At 37.7% G+C, this 22240-nt stretch overlaps 1 protein-coding gene across 2 annotated transcripts in view; it reads left to right on the plus strand.

Moving 5' to 3' along the window:
- Positions 1-22240, plus strand: part of LOC150110378 (zinc transporter ZIP10-like) — a 194735-nt gene that overhangs the window by 117744 nt on the left and 54751 nt on the right. For both annotated transcript variants that reach the window (XM_090399110.1, XM_090399120.1), the window contains exon 6: positions 8226-8395. In XM_090399110.1, the coding sequence (XP_090255236.1) occupies positions 8226-8395 (170 nt within the window). The remainder of the gene's footprint in view (positions 1-8225; positions 8396-22240) is intronic.

Genomic DNA, 22240 nt, shown 5'->3' on the forward strand with positions numbered 1-22240 from the left:
TTACCACTAAGGCAAGTCAGACTATAGCACAGCTATATCCACTTTTGAACAGGAACAGCTTCCTACGCATAAGCAACAAAATCTTACTTTTCAAATCGGTAATCAGACTGCAACTAACTTATGCCTCTCCAACCTGGGGTCACACGACTAAAAGCAACATCAACAGACTTCAGATAATACAGAATAAATGCCTAAGAATGGCATTTAATGCCCCATGGTTCATCAGAAACATCCAGTTACATCAAGAAGCCAATCTTCCAGATATTAAGACCTACATGACAAACATTGCAGAGAAATTCTTCACAATCACGGATAATCACCCAAATCAGTTAGTTTGACAGGCAGCAGACTACAAGCCCTCAGATCGCTTCAAACATAAAAAACCGAAATCCTCCATCGCAAGAGATAGCTGATACAGCCTCAATGCTCACAATGAGCGGGTAAATTACCCACAATAATCTCATCACCCACAATCTAAAATCCAGATGAAGGGATAAAGAGTCAAGGACTCAGTCCATCAACCAATTAAGTTCAAGTTCCTTAGTATCTCTATGTTTGGGTCTGCCTCCCACTGATAAGACCTCAATAAAGGTCAAAAGTGGTCTGGGCAGTGGCCCTTCCCTTAATGCATAGCAGCATATACATGTCTGCAAGGAGATGTGCTTTGCATTATGGGAGATACTGAGACAAGGAGTGATGAGAGCTTGGTCCACCTTTGCTCAGCATTGCCTGGTGTTGCACCACCTTACGTCAGTCCTAAAGATATTTTCAGGCCAAACTCTGTTTGCTTACACTTGGATAAAGGATTAAACTAAATGTATTATATACTAAGGAGAGATGAATGCTATGCATTTTGGTTAGACTATAATTGTACACCAATTCACTTCAATTGTACACCAATTGAAGAATTAAAGCAACTAATACGAATATTAAGCAAGAAGTATTGCTAATATTATGCAGTGCAATAGCTGTAAACTTTGGGGGTGAAGGTATAGAAGGAAGCTCAGTGTAGATTCGCAAACAAGAAGTCACAAATGTAAGAAAAATTGTTAGCAGAAGGTGCTGGTAAACCTTATATTGTAGAGGACATTCATAGAGGACCTGGAGGAGCAGAAATCCTGGCAGCTGAATACAAAGTAGTACATGAAGAATGGATTATTTAAAGCCGGGTGCAATGATTCGTGTCAAAGTTTCTGGAAAAAATTAACTACACAGAAATGGGAATGCACTTAAATAATTTACTGACTAGACTAAAATTAATTACGAGAGCCTGTGTAGCTCAGTGGATGTGGCATTTGCACACCACGGCACTTGGCCGCACGAAGGAAGACTTGGTTTCAAGTCTAGTTGGTGACTAGAGGAAATTTTTCTAAGCCTTTTTTGACCGGTTCCCGAGTTAGTTGATCTCTGGCATGGGCAAGCAGGTTTTTTCTCCCTGAAACTCAGGTTTTTTGTCCCCTAAACTCAAGCAAATCGACCGTAGAACCCACATTATTTCAGACATTAAATACGAGTGTTAGGGTTAGGGACCACGAGATAGCGACACTTGTTGAGCTGTCACTCTTCACTCTGTGCCGCTTAATTAGTGATAGCCTTCGACCAGCTATCTCTGATTGGGTACCAGTGGAGATTGAACTGCCCACTCAGTCTCCAGAAGTTAGATAGGGCTAAAAACGGCCTTGTCTACTCCCTATATATACGGGAATAAAAAGGCATTAGCTGATTTTTTTTTTTTTTTTAAATTAAAATTTTAATTAGAATTTTAAAAACTTTAGCATCTAGGGTAGAGCAAATTTTCTCCTCAGGACCAACACTGGAATAATATGTTCTGTTTACATCATTCCAACAAAATGGATACAACAGGAAAACCCTTGACTAACTCCTTAAATAAAAAGACCCCCCCCCACACAACTAGACTATATATACACCATATCTTTATTCTATATCAGAACTGAATACAAACCTCTAAACAAAATCTCCACCTTCCTAAGACAAAAATCACCAGAATCCTCTCTCCTTTCTGTGTATCTACGGCATCATAACTTACAGGAAGATCATTTCATTAAATGGAAGAAAGCCAGGCTACTTCACAAATCCCAGTTTAAATCAGAGAGACTATTCCTGGAAGCAGCACAAGTTTTACAGAATTCCACTAACAGCATTTGAACTGATAGTGTGATCCTTCATAGATTTTGTTCACTACCCTATCTGCCAATTAGCATTAATAACAGAAATTACGATGAAGAGTGCCACTATCTCCTCCACACACACACACACACACACACAAGCGACTGTCCTTTCTCTCAAGGTCATTACATATTATTATCATTATTTCATAACACCTCCAAGGAGTCCAAAGACTATTCCTGGAAGCAGCACAAGTTTTACAGAATTCCACTAACAGCATTTGAACTGATAGTGTGATCCTTCATAGATTTTGTTCACTACCCTATCTGCCAATTAGCATTAATAACAGAAATTACGATGAAGAGTGCCACTATCTCCTCCACACACACACACACACACACACACACACACACACACACACACACACACACACAAGCGACTGTCCTTTCTCTCAAGGTCATTACATATTATTATCATTATTTCATAACACCTCCAAGGAGTCCAAAGACTCATCGAGGGAGGGCACCTACTCTATAACTCTTAGTCTCCACCAACTACTACTACCATCATCATCCACACATGCCATCTACTGCCCATAACCACCACCGCCACCACCGCTTGTATTTTTTTGTCTGTAAATTGCATGTGTTCTGAAGGCCAGTTTGTTGTATGTGGGATGAAAAAATCTGGGTTTCTGGGAGAAAAAACCTCTTCTACTTCCATATAAGATCGGCTAACTCACCTTCAATATAAAAAAATCCCATATAAAGATTACTCCGTCACAATGAGAACCAAACTTAGGCCTTTTCCAATTGAAAGGCACAACACACTATCATTCTTTGCTACTAAAGCACTTACCTTTCCATTCTATTCCCTATCTTCACTGACTGTGCATCGTTAAATTGAATCTGATAATGCTAGCTTAAGTTCAGTGAAATGTCAGATTGTAAATAATTCATTTTAGTCAGTAAATTATTTATTTGCATTCGTGTTTCTATGTATTTTTTTCTTCAAAAACTTTGAAATTTTAGCATTTGTGATGAGGAAAATTCTGTCAATATTTCCAACTTTATAAGTTTGCTGATTTGAAGAATGAACTGTGAAAAAGGATGGTGTAACAGAATCATTTTGTAATGATATTAATAATACAACAGATATTATAGCAGGCAATATTGTTACAATTATGGAAGTTTTATGACAAAGAGTTGGAACTGAGTTGTATGAGTATTATTATTATTATTATTCAGGCCTCCATGGAGTCAAAAGACTCATCATGGGAGGTCCTTTCTAAGAAACACTAGTCTATCAAGACTCATCGAGGGAGGTCCCTCATAGGAAACACAAAGTCTATCATACCACTCCTTAAATGCATTGAACATTCTCGCTCTCACCACTCCATCAGGCAATGCATTCCATGGTTCAACCACCCTCCATGCAAAGAAACCACTCCTCATCTTCTTTCTCACAGTTTCCTTTCATAACTTCCAGGAATGGCTCCTTGTCATGATTCCTTCCTGCTGTTCAATCAAGCAAAAGAATTCCCCAGTGTCAACCCTGTAATTACCTCTCAACAGTTTAAAAGTCTCAGTCATATCACATGTTGTCCTGATAAGGGTTAAAGAGAGATATAATTGGTATTTAGCATGAGTGACTAGAACATGTCCTCCTTTAGTGAGGCCTTATTAATAGTGATTATTATTATTATTATTATTATCCATATTACAAAGGCACTCTCATTTGTCTTTTCACAGTTCTAAAGCTGTAAACACCAAATTATCAAAATACCAGTAACTTCCTACAAAATGATTCTAGTACATCTTTTAATTTAATATTTTGATGAATAATGATTGCAATATAAATCCAAGCAAAATAAAAATCTGCACTTTGTGAAACTCTGCAATTCACAAAGCTTGGTATATACTGAATGAAGAAAAGAAGTGATATGATTGAAACGATGCTTAAGTTGACAAAAAAAGTTGTTATTACAGTGGGACTAAAGGGATGCTGCGGTTTCTATATACTAATGCCAGAAATATCAGGAAAAAAAGGGAGGAGTTTTTGGCATTGGTTAGTGCAACCTTGACAAAAGTTATAGGCATTAGTATGACTTGGCTAATAGCAGATGGTGTAATTACAGGGATTGAATGTGAAGGGCTCGGTATTTTCAGGGAAGATAGAGAAGATAGGATATGGGGAAGAGTACTGCTGCTGATGATAGCAGGTGAATTGCAGCCAAAAAGAATAGGAGACAGGCATGAGGGTGGCTGTTCATTTGAAGCAATCCAGTGTGAGATTACAGCCAGTAAGACAAAATAACAGTTGGTTGTTGCTATAGGCTATGGAGTTCCACAAATGATCTGGAAGACATGCATTGGCAAATTAGTATCATGAAAACAAGTCAAGTGATTATTACTGATGCCTTCAACTATGGAGATATAGACTGGAAGGAAGAAAGATCACATAGCAGGAAGGAAATAGAATTTATACACCTCCAAAGAGATAATTACTTAAGGCAGCATGTGATAGAGGGGACTAGGGGTGGGAATATATTGGACCGGTCATAGGATGAGAAGAGCTATCCATATCCAAGGTGACAACATTGCCTTCAATTGGTGAAAGTGACCATGCTGTCTTGACTTAGGAGATTGTAAAACAGGAGGAATATTCTATCAAAAAGGGGAATTTGTGGAACTACAAGGCAGGTAATTATGACATGCTTAGGAAGAAGCTTAAATCTGTACCATGGCAAAAAGCACTGCAGGGCAAGGATGTTAGTAGTGCATGGGATATAGTTAAGGGTCATCTTGAGGAAGCAGTACTAAATTGTATACCTGGGGTAAGGAGGGTTAATCAAGTAGGAGTTGATGGATGAATAATATCATTAAACATGAGCTGTGGAAGAAGAAGAAGAAGAAAATGCTGTGGAGGGTATATAAAGAGAAAGGTGACCAGCAAACTGATATACCACATGGAACTCTGTTATGCATATTAGAACAAATGGGGATGGATATGACATTGGTTAAGTGGATAAGAGGGTGGCTGCTGAGCAGATGTCAAAAAGTAGTATATGGAAGAACAGAATTGAGTGAAAACAGGTGACTAGTAATGGTCCCTGAACTATGTGCCACATGGTTCAGAGACCATTGCTGTTTAATTTGTACATAAATGATATAGGAAATATGACCTGAAAGGAAATATTCAGGAAATATTGTTTGCTAATGATGCAAAATTAGGTTGACTAATATTAATCAAGGCGATGCAGAGAGTTTGCATGATGATTTAAATAGGCTGTTAGTATGGGCAAAAGCTAGTGGGTATCAGTTTAATGTTGAGAAATGTAAGATTATGCATTTTGGGATAAACAGATTACAAGCCACGTATCACATTGATGGCACTGTATTCCAGGAAATAGATGAAGCTAGAGATTTAGGGGTAGTGGCAGACAGAGAGTTAAAGTTTAGAGTACATATTGCTAAAGTAGCCCATAAGATTATTTGGCTATTGAAGAACACAATAATAAATTTAGTTTAATCCTTTATCCCAGTGAGAGCAAATAAAGTTTGCACCTGAAAATATCTTCAAGACTGAATATAGTGTTGTACTATCTTACCTGGGTAAGTAGTACAACAACAGGCAACTCGGAGCAAAGGTGGAGCATGCTACCAACACTCCTATCCCAGTCTCCCATAATGCAAAACACTTTTCCTTGTGGATATGTATACTGTTATGCATTAAGGGATTGGCCACTACCCAGACTAGTTTCGACCTTTATTGAGATTTCTTCAGTGGGAGCCAGGCCCTGAGTTGGAGATACCAGGCAGAAGCAGTAGCATGGTCATTTTACCTATAGGAGTTGCCAAAAGGTTTGCCACCTTTTTTTATTAAATTATTCTGGATTTAGAGAAAGATGTTGAAAGTTTATTTTTCACTAGGTTAAACTATAATAAATTTAGCTTAATCCTTTATCCCAGTGAGAGGCAAACAAAGTTTGCACCAAACCTTTTGGCAACTCCTATAGGTAAATATGACCATGCTACTGCTTCTGCCTGGTATCTCCAACTCTGGGCCTGGCTCCCACTGAAGAGACCTCAATAAAGGTCGAAACTAGTCTGGGTAGTGGCCAATCCCTTAATCCATAACAGTATACATATCCACAAGGAGATGTGTTTTGCATTATGGGAGATACTGGGATAGGAGTGTTGGTAGCTTGCTCCACCTTTGCTCTGAGTTGCCTGGTGGTGTACTACTTACCCAGGTAAGATAGTACAACACTATATTCAGTCCTGAAGATATTTTCAGGTGCAAACTTTGTTTGCTCTCACTGGGATAAAGGATTAAAATAAATTTATTATAGTGTAACCTAGTGAAAAATAAACTTTCAATATTGAAGAACACATTAACAAGTAGAGATAAGGAAGTTTTCATTCTTTTTTATAAGCCTTTGACATGCCCACATCTGAATTACTGTGCTCTGGTATGGCCCCCTGGGTTTCTTGTGGATGAGGAAGTGGTGGAGAAGATTCAAAGGCAAGTGACCAAGATGGTGAGTGGCCTGTGGAATGTTCCCTATGAGGATAGATTGAAGGTACGTGAATTGCAGAAGTTGATAGAAGAAAAAAAGAGGGGATATGATAGAAACATTTAAGTTGCTTAAAAGGTTTTATAGGATAGATGCAGGGGAAATGTTTCTGCACATGGCTAGAGGGACCAGAACAAAGGGTCATCCCTGGAAGTTGAATAAAGGTGTGGTTAGTAGAGGTTTGAGGGCTAGATTTTTTGCTTGGAGAGTTGTGAATGAGTGGAATGAGTTGCCGGAGTCAGTTGTGAGTGCTTTATCTGTTAATGGGTTCAAGGAGAGGCATGATACATTGTGTGAATTGATTGGCTCTCCCATAATGAGTCTTCGGACTCCATGGAGGTGCCCGTATAATAATAATAATAATAATAATAATAATAATAATAATTATTATTATTGTTAATTATTATTATTATTCTAGACCTCCATGGAATCACTAGACTTTTCATGTGTGGTCTGCCTCAAATAGAATAAAGTCTATCACACTACTCCTTAAACTCATTAACTGTCTACACTCTCAGGCATTGCATTCCATTTTCCAACCACTCTCAATGCTGAAACTTCTAAGGATGGTGAAACTTCTAGGGACTTCTACTGTTTGTCAAACAATAGGAAACTCTCCAGTATTCATCCATAGTTCATCAAAGTGATACAGGGAGATTTTTTAGAAGACAGAAACAAGAAGGAAAGAAAAGGGAGGTTGAGAGTGGAACAAGAGTGAGGAACTGATTTTTTACATTGAGGTCAGTGGGATTCATCACAAATAGCAAATCATAAATGAATTGAAGGTGCAATATATATCATACATAGTAATACAGATAGTTTAGATCAGGCGTGGCCAACTTCATTCTATACGAGGGGCAATATATGATGAGTGGTAGCTTCAGGGACCGAACACTTTTAGACAGAACTTAAATAAAAATAAACTCTGCTTTTTTTTCAAGGCAATAGTTATATGTATTGAATTACTATATTTGTTAAATCATTTTACTACTGGGATTTTATATTTGTTCTCAATATAAAATCAAGCATTTTATATTAAGAACAATATAAAATGCTTGATTGATTTAAATATAAGTTGTTAAATTAAATTTAATTACATATTTCTGTTTTTTTATATGTAACACAACTTAATGAGAACACTGTGAGTGTTCATGTGTGGCAACAAGTTCATCAAAGTCGATTTTCAACGATGATGACAATATTCTTAACAAATCCTGAAGGTGGTTAAACCATGTTGAGAACATAAATTGTTTCCGTCATCAGAAATAATGAATATATAACTATTATATCAATCAGAAAATCTGCAGTCAAAACTAATAGCTAAATTGATACATATAATTTAATATTGTTTTTATCCTGTCACGGGCCACACAAAATCACGTTACGGGCCGCATGTGGCCTGCGGGTCTGCTGTTGGATATGCTTTAGATAATTCTATATGCCACACTTACTTTATTGCTGTTTACTCTTTTGAAATTCTTTTAATTTTTTTTTTAAACTTTTTTGTTTACCATTATAGTGTGGTTGTATGCCTCTGGAGCTGTGCTTCTCATTAGTTTGTGTGGCTTGTTCAGTGTTGCAGTAATTCCTATCATGCAAAAAGTATTTTATCAGACTCTTTTGCAATACTTTGTTGGCCTTGCCGTTGGGAGTTTGTCAGGAGATGCCCTTTTACATTTGTTACCTCATGTGAGTACATAATCCTATTGTATTCATAATATTAGAAGTGTTTACAATCAGAATTTTTTGAAAAGAAAATAGCATTGGAGTTAATTGATTGCTTTTGTTTGAGATATTGATTTATAATATGCTTATTTATCTGGTTTGTTATCTACTGAAGTATAAATTTAATAAATATATCTGAGATCAGTATTTGAAATTAATGTTAGAGAGTGTGCAGCAGACAAGTGTAAGAGGGAAGATAGTGAGTGTGTTTCCTTTGATGATAATGGGGTATGATAATGCATAGTTCAGAGATGATAATGAATTCAGGTTCATGATAATGAATGATATAACAGCGAGAATGTGTAAGAAAGAGGTCTGGAATGTATATGGATCCAGGAGATCGGTTGCATTTGTACATGGAAGATACAGGAATTTGAAGAGCTTGTTGTTCTCTTGGTAAGTGAGAGTATTAGGACAGGTGAAACCAGAGTTGTCAGTGTTGATGGATAGCAGGGATGAGCTTGAGTGGGAATAGCAGGTTGGAAGATAAGACATATAATATATTGCAGAGCCAAGTGGAGTCTGAGAGAAGTAATAGTAGTCATGTGGGAATACTGACAGCACTCTGGTTTTTCTATATACAAATGCCATGAGTATCAGAAATAAAGGGAATTAATTTGTGTTATTGATAGTCTGTTTGAGGATTATGGGTATTAGCAAAAAATAGTTGACAGAGGAAGACATCTTAGCAGAGATAGAAATTGTAAAGTGCAGCATGTTTTGGCAAGATAAGGAGGATAAATGGGATAATGAAGTGTTATTTATACTAAGTGATGAGTTGTGCCTTTGTGCACTAAGGAATTAGGAGAAAAATGGCAATGATGGCTTTGAGAGTTCATGGTGTTCATGGGATGTTGCTAGAAAATACAGAGGATGATGAACAGGAAATGTGTAAATAAATTAGTTTAGCAAGTGAAATTTCAGTGATTATTATGGGGATAGTAATATAAAATTGCTAAGAGTATGTAGTAATAAGGGAACTGAATTTATGGAATTCTTGAGGGGCAAAATATCATAGGCAGCATGTGTTGCAGGGAACATGAGGATGACATTTTGCATTTGGTCAAAGCAGAGTATTTGATCACGACTGTGATGTCGTACTTATTTCCAGGTGAGATTGAGCATGTAGTCTTGACTGGGGATGGGGATGAATGGGCATGCAGCTGTATCAAGGAGGAAAGAATTTATGTGAAACTATAAGGTATGATTATAATAGACTTAGAAACCAACTTGGAGCAGTATACTTGATGAAAAAGTGTGAAGTAAGAGAAATCAGCAATATATGGGAGCTAATTAAGAAAAACATCTGCTAGCAGCAATGGCAAATGGCATACCTTGAGTAAAAAAAAAAAGATAAAGCAATCTGAAATGAAAAGAATGATGAGAAAAATCAAACAGGAATTTCAGATGAAGAAGCAGCGATGGGAAAAGTAAAAAGAAAAAAGGTGGGGAGCATGAGGAATATAAAGCTCAGGCTGGGAAGGGGCACTATTGCAGTAAGAGTTTTTTTCTTTATGTGGCCAGTAGGAGAAGAAAAGACCTATGTATGAATAACCTTGCTAGAAGGAGATGATGGTTGGGTGACCAATGCAAATGATATAGTAGAACTGTTTAACGATTGTTATTAGGTGTTCATCCTGATAAAGCAGGTTTTATTCCTTGAGGAGTAGAGTGTTGAAGAAAAAAAGTGCTGTAGATGTCATTAACATAGTGGAACTGCATAAGAATTCACCACTTGTTTTAAGGGAATGTGCTATGGAACTGATCACTATGCCATTAACCAGGCTGTTTACTGAAGCACTTTCAAATGGACGAATCCCTAAGTAATGAAAGAAGAGTAAGATGGTGGGATTGCATAAGGGTGATGATAAAATGAAGGTACATACACTATCTATCAATAATTGTTTGGACACTAGCAACTTACAATTGATACCCGCAGGCAAACCGTAATATTGGCTATGCCCACCTTTGGCTTTGATCACGCCTCCTGCATCCTTTGAGGAAGGCAATATGTGGCAGACATCAGGTGGAATGTCTCCATTCCTCCATCAAAGCAGTGCTGAGTTCAGCGACAGATCAAGGACTTGTTGCTCTGGACAATTGCCACTCCAATTCATTCTGCAGATGTTCGATGGGGTTGAGGTCAGGACTCTGCACAGGCCAGCATAGCCTTGTAACACCTCTTTATACCATTCCATAACAGCTGCAGCTTTGTGGCATGAGGCATTGTCATCTTGATAGTAACACTGATCCACTCCATAAAAACTCCACATCATAGCAGCACCTGATTATCTAGAATACCAAGGTACCAATCTGCCTTCATGGAACCATGGACAACGACCAGTGGTCCCACTCTAAACCAACTGAATGCACTCCACACCATTATTCTTCCACCACCAAACTTTACTGTGGGTACAACACACTGTAGTAACAAGCGTTCACCATGCCCACAGACTGGAAACAGGCAAACCCTGATTCATCACTCCAGTACCGTTTTTTCCACTGGTCAGTTGTCCAGTTCACACACACATTCTTTGCACCAGGCCAGATGAGCTGCCTTGTTCGTTGTTGTGCCTTGTGCTGCTGCTCTTCTGTGGAAACTCAGTAAATAGAGTTCTTTTCATACAGTATTGGTGTTCACCATGGTCTTACTGGTGCTCTGTAACACTAACGTATCACGGATGGTCTGTGCCGATTGTAGCTGGTTTTTGCATGCCATCTGTTTTAACACATTCCTATTCCTATTCAGTCATTTTTAGTGGTCACCCTGGGTGTTTTCCTGCACTAGTGATGCCAGAACATCTTCATTTGTTGATCACATCACCAACCGTTAATTTTGGATACTCCAGTTGAGCAGCATTCACACATATGGACATGCCACCAATGTGACAGTCTACGATGACACCTCTCTTGAAGTCACTGAGTTCGCATAGTGTTGCCATACCACCTGTATTCAACTGCTACAATGAAATACTGCTTCCCTACTATCTGTACACCAGTTTTTGGATATTAAACTATAGACTGGTTTGTATTTTTTGTGTGAGTTATTAAGTTTTTGAAAAAGTTAGTAAGAGCTCATATACAGAAATGGGCAGATGAGAGTAATATTATTAAGGAAGGTCAGCATAAATTTATTAGAGGAGTTCTAATTTAGTCTGGTTGCCATTTATAATAATAACAAGAACGGTAGATGATGGAAAGGTATATACTGTCATTTTCTAGATTTTTCAATGGTATTTGATTAGTTCTATGTGATAAGTAGATATTTAAGTGTAACATATGGGATTAGATATTGGGTTAGTGCAGTGATTTTCAACCTTTTTTCATAACACGGTACACCTAGACTAATTATTAAAATTCTGCGGCACACTAAAAATATATTCTTTTTATTTTTTTGATGATCTGGCAAAAAAATAGCCATAATTTTGATTGATTTACACACACACAAGAAGATGGAAGACCAGACATTAATAAATAAATGCACAAATTACGACATTATTTCTTTCAATTAATTTGTTTTCATAAATATCGCAGCACACCGGTTGAAAATCGCTGGGTTAGTGGAATGAATTGGAATCGGCTTTCTGAAAGCTATCACAAAGATGTCATTTATATCTCTATGAGGTTCAGTACTGGATGATTACTGTTCATTCTTTATGCCACTAGACTGCTGAGAGATATTCAGTTGTTTGCAGATGGTGTGAAACTTGCAAGGGTTATTAGTAATAGTGTTGATGACTTAATTCATTAAGAGGTTTTAAATAATCTCAAAAAGTGGGTAAATGAATGGGGTTGGTTTGATTCAGATAAATGTAAGGTTTTGAAATTTGTGATCACAGATGGGAGGGCATCTATTTTTCCCCCAATATAGTTCTACTATTAGAGTAGACACCTTCCCATCTGTGATTCCAAATGATCAAACAACATCTCAATTACTGTGCTCGGCTATGGTCACTAGGGTTTGAAGGGGTTAAGTACCTTTGGAAGAGGGTACAGAGGCATATAATAAAAATTATATCAGGACTGCAGAACATTGGTTATAAGGATAGTTTGAGGTTATGTAATCTGCAGAGTCTGGTAGATAGAATTTGAAGGGATAATATGATTAAGAACTTTAAGCTGTTGAGAGGTGCTTACCAGATGGACATTGGTGAGTGCTACAGTAGACTAGTGGTATACTGCAAAGCTTATCTTAGTCATCTGTTGTTTAATTTATATATCAATGACAATATAGGAAATGATTTGAGTGGAAATATTCACTTGCTTGCTGATGATGCAAAACTGGGAAGAGCAGTAGTCTATAAAAATGCTGCAGAGATTCTTCAGGATAACTTAAATACACTGTCGTTATGGGCAAAAGGTAAATTGCTACAAGTTTAACATGGCTAAGTTTAAGATGGTGATGCAGTTTGGGAAGAAGGGAACACCTATGTACTATACTGATGGAACTGAACTGCTGGAAATTGATGGGGGCAGAGAATTGGGAGTGATTGTGATAGGGAGATGAAATTTAGCAACCATATTGCAAATGTGGTTAAAACAGCACAGCACACCAGATTGAATTGTTGAAGAACACACTGATAAACAGGAATAGAGAGGTTATTGATCCTGTATATAAGGCTTTAATAAGGCCACATCCAGACTACTGTACAGAGATCTGGTCACTTGGATTCCTTTGGGATGATGGATCCAGAAGTTAACTGACAAAGATAGGTTTACGGCATGCTTCCTATGAGAATAGAAGATGGTCATTTGGTTTAAAAAAACAGCTGATATGTGAAAAAGAGAGCCATGATAAAAGTATGTAAGTCAATGGAGTTTTACAGGATCAACATTGAAGACTTTTTTTCAGTACACTGTAGGAAGAGAATAAGGGGTCACCCATGGAAATTGTATAACAATTGGTTACAAGGGATGTTAACTAAAAGCATTTGACAGTATTGACAGAGAAATGTAATGGTTAATTATTAAAAATTATATGGAATTATATAGAATTCCTGACAAATGTGTGAGAATAATCAAAGAAATGTATAAAAGAAGTTAAATTAATTTCTTTAAAATTTGAAGATTTAAAATTCGTTTCTATAAAAGTTGTGTTGCATAGCAAACAACATATAAAAGATTTGAGATAATATCTGTTATAAGGTAGAGTTATTGTTTAATATAGTCATCGATTGGATTATTGCCAGCCTTGTTGGCCGAGTGGTTAGTGTATCTACTTTCCAGCTAACAGTCTGCGGATTCGAATCCTGCCTTAGGCATGGATGTTTGTGACTGTCTGTGAAAATTCTAGTGGTGGTGGTGGACAGTAGATGATGCAGTTGTCTGTAGTTGGTGGATTGAGTGTTGCTGAATGGAGAGTTGTAGAGTAGGTGCCTTCCCTCGATGAGTCTTTGGACTCCTTGGAGGTGTCACGTAATAATAATAATAATAATAATTATGAGAAAAGTTACAGGTGCAAGAAGAGGAATTAAATGGAATTATGCTGGTGACATAGTTTTAATATCATCAAAATACAATGATATGCAAACAAAATCGGAAGACTTGTATAAAACAGCTGAAATAGTCTGAAAATAAATATGACCTAAACAAAAGTGCTTAAACTAACAGCAAATGTCACAAAGAGATCAAAATCAATCAGCATGCTATAGAAGAAGTTAAGAATTTTACATACTTGGAAGCAAATGTAGATACTGAAGGTGGAACTGACAGAGATATAATGCAAAAACTGACAAAAGCTAATACTGCTGTCAGAAAATTAAATAATGTATCAAAATCTTCAAAATACCATAATAAAACCAAAATAAAGATCTTCAGTAACAATGTGTAATTGTTATTATTATAGGGATCAGAGACATGGAAGCTAACCAAAAAACAGGAAGCTAAATTAAATAGCTTTCAAACCAAATGCCTGCATAAAATATTTAAAATATTTTGGCCCCAATGTATAACAGATGATGGCTTATGTAAACTGACTGTGCTAAAAAGCATCACCAACAAAATAAAAATAAAAAACGGAGAGGGAAATGGATTGGATACATACTGAGAATGGATAGCAGCGAGATTCCTGAAGTGGCTTTGATAAAGGAGAAGACCTAAATTAACTTGGTGGAGAATGACAGAAAAGGAAAGAAGAAGACTGGCTGGCTGGGAGAGCTGGAGAGAACTGAACTGGTGTCTCAGGACAGAGGTGTCCAGAAGAAATGGATCTCGGCCTTATATGCCATGAGGCACCAAGAGGATGAGTAAGTAGTATATTAAAAAAAAAAATATTTGCTTTTTTTATGTTCTGCAATTATATGCAGTGTATCCAGCAGCGTCCACTATCATGAATATTGTTGCTAATTATAAGCTGATTAACAACAGTTCTTATTATGCCTCAGATCACAAGATAATTCAGACATACCATCCAGTGGTAAAGGTGATATGTCAGAAGGAAAAATCAGGAAAGGAATTCACAGAGAGCTCTTTTGTCAAGTATAAGAAGAAGAATGATTAGGGAAGGATAACTGATGAATACAGTTAGTAGAAAAGTGATAGAAGGAAGATGGTTTAATGACTGAGTCAATCACTTTACCAGAGTGCATCATTCAGTTGAAAATAATGCAAATAAACGAACTGGAGGTGTGCAGGATATTGCACAATCTTAATGCGAATACATCAGTAGGAGTAGATGAGATATCTGGCCATGTTTTACAAGAAAGGGTGAGAGAATTGTCAATATCCTTGCCGGGTTGTTTAATTTAATCTCAGCAGGTTGTCATTCCTTTGACAACCTGCTGAGAAAGATGCAAAACTGAGAAAACAAATTATTATTATTATTATTATTATTATTATTATTCAGGCCTCCATGGAGTCAAAAGACTCATCATGGGAGGTTCTTTCTAAGAAACACAAGTCTATCAAGACTCATCGAGGGAGGTCCCTCCTAGGAAACACAAAGTCTATCATACCACTCCTTAAATGCATTGACCATTCTCGCTCTCACCACTTCATCAGGCAATGCATTCCATGGTTCAACCACCTTCCATGCAAAGAAACCACTCCTCACCCTCTTTCTCAGTTTCCTTTCGTAACTTCCAGGGATGGCCCCCCCTTGCCATGACTCCTTCCTGCTGTTCAATCAAGTGAAAGAACAGCCTAGTGTCAATCCTGTAACCATCTCTCAACAGTTTAAAAGTCTCAATCATATCACCCCTCATTCTTCTATCCACCAAACTGCAGTCCACAATCCCTCAGCCGATCCTCATAACCAACATTGTACAGTCCTGACACCATTTTGTTATCTGCCTTTGTGCCTTTTCCACAGTTAATTTATCCCCTTCAAATCCTGGGGACTAGATCTGAGAACAATAGTCTAAGTGTAGTCTGATCAGAGTCTTATACAATGGAATGATAACCATTTTATCTCTGAAGGTCAGTGTCCTTCTCATTATTGCAGCAATATGTCCTTTGCAATATGTCCCCTAAATTTCAGGTTTCTATCAATCATCAAACCCATATCTCTTGTCTCTCCTACTTCCTCCAGTTTAACTTCTCTCATAGAGTATGCAGCATCCTATCGATGTGTTCCAAATCTCAAGACCTTACATTTTGCTCCATTAAACTGACATCCCCCATTCATTTGCTCATCTATCTAGCTTATTCAAATCCTCTTTCAGGGCTACCATCTGCACTATTACTAATAACCCTTCCCAGCTTCGCATCATCCGCAAACAACCAAATATCCCCTTGCAATCTACGGACAATGTCATTGATATAAAGGTTAAACAATATAGGTCCCAGTACTGAGCCCTGTGGAACCCCACTTGTAACCTTCTGCCTCTTTGATATTGCCTCCACCATACACAACTCTCTGATACCTATCGGATAGCCAATCCTGAATCCAGTTGACCAATCTGACATCCAGACCCATGTGCTGCAACTTGAATATCAGCTTATCATGTGGCACCCTGTCAAATGCATTTGCTAAGTCTAGGAAAATGGCAGTATATGCCTTTCCCTCATCTAATGCTCTTGTAACTTTATCATAAAAGGCTAGCATATTGCTAAAACAAGAGTGCCCCTTCACAAATCCATGCTGACTCTCACTGATAACATTACCCTCATCTGCCCAATGCTGTATATGGTCCCTCACTACTTTCTACAAGATCTTACTAACTACTGATGACACACAAACTGGCCTATAATTAGACACTGCCAGTCTGCTACCGCCCTTATGCAATGGCACTATCTTACCTTCCTTCCATTCCATGGGCACCTTTCCTGCAGCCAGACTTTCATTGAAAAGCCAGGTCAAGGGCACTGTCAGTTCCATAGCACATTCTCTCAAAACTTGTGATGAAATACCATCCCGTCCCACAGCTTTACTAACATCCAGAGTACTCAGTATGTGGAACACACTCTCCTCCTGCACCTCTAAACCTCGAACCTGCTCTATCACTCTAGTATTCAAATTGACTCCTCCAGGATGAAATACCCCAATAAAGTGTTCATTGAACAATTCCGCTATGTCCTCTGCATCAGTCACTCTATTCCCATTTTTTTCTCACAATGTTATTCTTCCACAGTCATTTCTCCTCCAATGAAAATTCCCTGGGATTTTCATTGGATCTAAGGGCCAATCTTTTCTCATATTCCAGTTTTGCCTTCCTTACCATACTAGTCACTCTTCTAGCCTGTGTCTTATATTCTTCATGCATCTTCTCTTCACCTGTCTCCTTATATTTCTTCCATAGCCTCTTTTTCGCATGTATCTCCAGTTTAATATTGTTTGTCATCCACTTTACTCCAAATTGTGTCCTCTTCTTCACTCGTGGAATACAGCTTACGATTGCTGCTAACAAATATTCCTTCACAGGCTCTACCTATAATTATGGGATATACCATTTTTGCTTCCTGCAAAAATCCTAAGATGAATTTGAATAGACTGCATTGTGATAGAGGATAGTTGTTGTCATGTAAGTGCTGTGAAGTGTAAGATTATGCAGTCTGGATTGAGGAGAATTACTCCAGTAGGACTGACTGCAAGAAGGTTAAGAAGCTAGAGATCTACAAGTCACAGCACAAACTTCTTTTATTACGTGTGGAATTAATTTACAAGTGCCATGCAGTTCTTTCATCTATATCTGAATATATAGATGAAAGAGCTATATATTCTATAATGAGGTATCAAATCATCCACCAATTGGTGAAAGTGACCATGAGGTGATTACTTGGGTGGTTGCCAGCAGTGCAAGGACCCCTGTGAAAAAAGGGTATATGTGGAACTACAAGGGGGGTGATTATGAAGAGCTCAGGAGACAGCTTGCAGGTGTAGCATGGAATGAGGAGTTAGCTGGAAAAGAGATCAATGCAGCTTGGGGGATTTTCAAAAAATATTTAGTGGATGCAATGTCTAAATGTATACCACGGGTGAGAAGGTTAAATAAGTTAGGTGTGAGATGGATGAATAAAGAGATTAAGCATGCAATACAGAGAAAAAGGGCATTGTGGAGGCAGCATAAGAGAAGTGGAAGTAACCAATTTCATGAGTTCTACAAAGACCAGGCAAGGAGAGTGACTTGGTTGGTGAGAGTAGCTAAAGAGAGGTATGAACAGCAGTTAGCTAATGAAGCTAAAAAGAATCCTAGGGAGTTCTTTCGATATGTAGCCAGCAAAAGAAAGAATGATTATGGAAGGATGACATTGATTGGAGGAAATGGTATAAAGACAGCTGTTGCAGAATGTGTGGTGGAGATACTTAATGAGCAGTTCATAAAGATCTTTCAATCTTGTGAATGTGACTTCATGGAGAGATTAAGAGCAGTTGATGATGGGGAGGAGAGACTGACTGTAAGTGAGCAAGAGGTGTTTGGGGAGTTGAGTAAACTAGATGTAAATAAGGCTGTGGGACTTGATAATATATCACCACGTATTCTGAAGGAATGTGCCAGAGAGTTGACACCTGCCTTGACATATTTTTTTAATACGAGTCTTGCACTTGGTCAAGTCCCTAAAGAGTGGAAGGAGGGCAAGATTGTGCCACTTCATAAAGGAGGTGATCGAACTCAAGCATCAAACTATAGGCCTATCTGTGTGTCGGGTGTTGTGGTTAAGTTGTTGGAGAAGCTTGTGAGAGCTAGAATCCAGAGTTGGGTTGACAACAATGGTATAATCTTTGATGGACAGCATGGATTTGCTAAAGGGAGGTCGTGTTTTAGTAATCTACTTACTTATTACAATAAAGTGACTGCTTCCTTGGACAGAGGAGAAGGATACACAGTAATATACTTGGATTTCGCAAAAGCTTTTGATAGAGTGCCTCATGATAAGTTGACAGTCAAACTAGAGCAGATGGGGTTGGATATTAGATTAGTGCATTGGATTGGAGACTGGCTATCTGATAGGTATCAACAAGTTGTGTATGGGGGTGCAATATCCAGGAAAAGGAAAGTCACTAGTGGAGTGCCTCAGGGATCTGTTTTAGGGCCATTACTATTTAACTTGTATATTAATGATATTGGCGAAGATTTGGATGGAGATATTCAGTTGTTTGCAGATGATGCAAAGTTGGGAAGAACCATAAAGAGTAGTGAAGATGTTGTGGCCTTGCAAGAAGACTTGAATAAATTGAGTGATTGGGCAAGCAAATGGGGGTGTGAGTTCAATGTTGCAAAATGTAAGGTTTTAAAATTTGGAAAACAAAGATGGGATGCAGAATTTATGCTTGGTAAGAATATATTGTTGGAAGTAGAGGAAATAAGAGATCTGGGAGTGATAGTGGATAAAGATCTAAAATTTAGGGGTCACATCGCCAAAATTGTGAAGACAACACAAAGACTTCTGGGAATGATGAGGAGGACACTGACGTGTAGAAGTAGGGAGATTCTTGTTCCATTGTATAAGGCTTTAATTAGGCCACACATGGACTATTGTGCCCAGATTTGGTCACCTGGTTTTCAGAAGGATGAGGAGATGTTGGAAAGGGTCCAAAGGCGACTGACTAAGGTAGTTTCTGACCTCTGGAATGTCAAGTATGAGGAAAGATTGAAAAGATGTAATTTGCAGAGACTAGTGGAGAGAAGGAAGAGGGGAGATATGATAGAGACCTACAAGTTGGTAAGGGGTTGCTATAGGATCAATGGTGGAGAAGTTCTACAGCGAATAGTGGGAGATCAGGGGAGAACCAGAGGTCATCCCTGGAAACTGTATAAAGAGGGTGTGAGTAGGGGAGTGAGAGGCAGGTTTTTTTCGTGCAGAGTTGTGAATGATTGGAATGCCTTGCCTGAGAGTGTGGTGTCTGCAAGGAGTTTGAATGTGTTTAAGACCCGGTATGATGAGATGTGTGTGAGATAAAAGGACCTCCTAGATGAGTCTTTGACTCCATGAGGTCTTGTTTAATAATAATAATAATAATAATAATAATATTCAGATTACTCTGGATGTGAAATTGGAGACCAAAATAAGTAATGGATTTCTCATTATAAAGTGAATTTCACAGAAAGGATTCAGAGAAAATATTAGTCTGCAAATTTTGACATACCAGTGGTTTGGAAAGAACCAAAAATCATGTAATGCATTGTTACTTGTGTTTAACCAATATTTATATTTTCCATTTAAAAAAAGCAGTTTGATATCATCCAGACTTGAAATTGTTCTAAGGCTAGTACCTCACTGTTTATATCTTTCTTGCCTGCTTCACCATCACTGTAAGATATTGCAGTATTGATGGATGTTGAATTTTTTTTTCTTTTGATGTGTGAGAGGAAGCTATCATCATCACATGAAAACATTTATGAAATTGTCAGCAAACCTCATCTGATTAAACCAGAACTAAATAGCTCTATAGAGCATGCTTTAGCTGGGTTTGAAAGTATATCATACTCAAGCTATTATATTCTTTTTTATCTTTATAAGCATGTTATTATTAACACCAGACCCCCATGAAGTCAAGACTCATCACAAGAGGCACACACACACTGTTGCACTCAAAGCCCATCAAACCATGCTTTAAACTCATTTAATGTATCTGCATTCACCACAATGTCAAGCAATGCATTCCACTCTCCATGCAAAAGAACCTGCTCCTTATACAGCTTCCAGGGATGTTCCCCTTGTTCTATCCCCTTCTTCCATTCTATGAAAACTTTTTCCACATTAACCCTGTAACAACCCTTTACTATTTAAATGTCTCATTCATATTCCTCTCTTCCTCCTATTCACAAGGCTTTGCAAACTGTATTTAATCTGTCCTCACATCTGACATCCCAAACATCAGTTACCACCCCAGTTATTTAAAGTGGTTATTTAAAGAGAGTGCTAAAGCACTTCTACACCACCTATATTTAAATCAGAAAGATTGCCTCTCTATTGCCAAGATTTGGGAGAGTCACATCCTCATAAATGGTAAGCAATAGTGCATCCTCCCCTCCATTCTATTTTTTTTTTATTTTTTAAATTCAACTTAATATAATGCTGGTTGTTTCATTATCTAATTAAAGTTAATTTTATTTCAAATCATTTCATTTTAAATTTTATAATTGTAATCTTATTTTATTGTAACTACCCACTAGGTGTCATTCAGCATGTGGATCAGCTCTGAAAGTAGGATTAACATTCTTTATTTTAGTTTCACCTTGTGCTTATGCTGATGCTCTGATGATGAGCAGTTAGTTTCTAATTTAAATATTTGCAATAATAAAAGTATTATATTTTTGTGAATATGTATATCTAATAACATTGTGCAATGTGACCTCTGAACATCAGATCCTTATCGACCACGACTCCAAGTTCTCTTGTCTCCTCAACTTCCTCCAGAATTTCTCAACCAAGAACCAAGAACCTTACACTTTGCAACATTGAACTGACAGTTCCATACTGTTGCTCACTCATACAATCTATTCAAGTCCTCCTGTAAGGACACATCTGCTTAACTCTGCATTGCTCTTCCCAATTTTGCATCATCTGTAAATATTTGCATATCACCAGTTAAACCAATTCCAATATCATTAATATACAAATTAAATAAAATTGTTCCATAACAGACACCTGTGGCACACCATGAGTGACTTTCCTCTTCTAGGATAGTGCTCCCCATACACAACTTGCTGATTCCTATTTGATAACCAATCACCTATTCAAGTTATCACTAGTCCGCTATCCAATCTCATCAACTTCAGTTTAGTGACCAACTTGTGGTGTGCCAATCTATTAAAAGCCTTTGCAAAATATATGTATACCACTGCTATGCACCTCCTTGTCCAATACATTCATTACCTTGTTATAGTATATAAGCAAGTTGGTAAAACATGACCTCCCTTTAACAAATCCATGCTAACAAGCACAAAGAATACTACTGTTATCAACCCACTTTTGTATCCTATCTCTCACCAACCTCTCCAATATCTTAACTACAACTCCAGATATACAGATTGGCCTATAATTTGTTGTCTCAGCCTTATTACCACCTTTGTGAAGTGGAAAAATTTGTCTTCCTTCCACTCCTTTGGGACTTGTGCTGTTGAGACTCTTTAAACAGGTTGGCCAAGGGTGATGACAATTCCTTGGAACATTCCCATAAGACATGTGGTGATAATGTCATCAGGTCCTATTGCTTTATTGACATGTAGGTCACTGAACTCCTCATGTATCTCTTGCTTGCTCACCATTAAGTCTTCTCTCATCACATTCTCTACACTTGAGCTTCTGATTTCCCACTGAGGATGAAACACCCTGATGAACTGCTCGTTGACTACCACAACTATGTTCTCTGCAGCAGTTACCAATCTCCTACTTTCATCTGTTTTCTCATTCATTTCTCTCATTAAC

This window comes from Typopeltis vanoorti, chromosome 1 (assembly GCF_054136105.1).
Source record: "Typopeltis vanoorti isolate ZY-2024b chromosome 1, IOZ_Tvanoo_1.0, whole genome shotgun sequence".
Taxonomy (NCBI): Eukaryota; Metazoa; Arthropoda; class Arachnida; order Uropygi; family Thelyphonidae; genus Typopeltis; species Typopeltis vanoorti.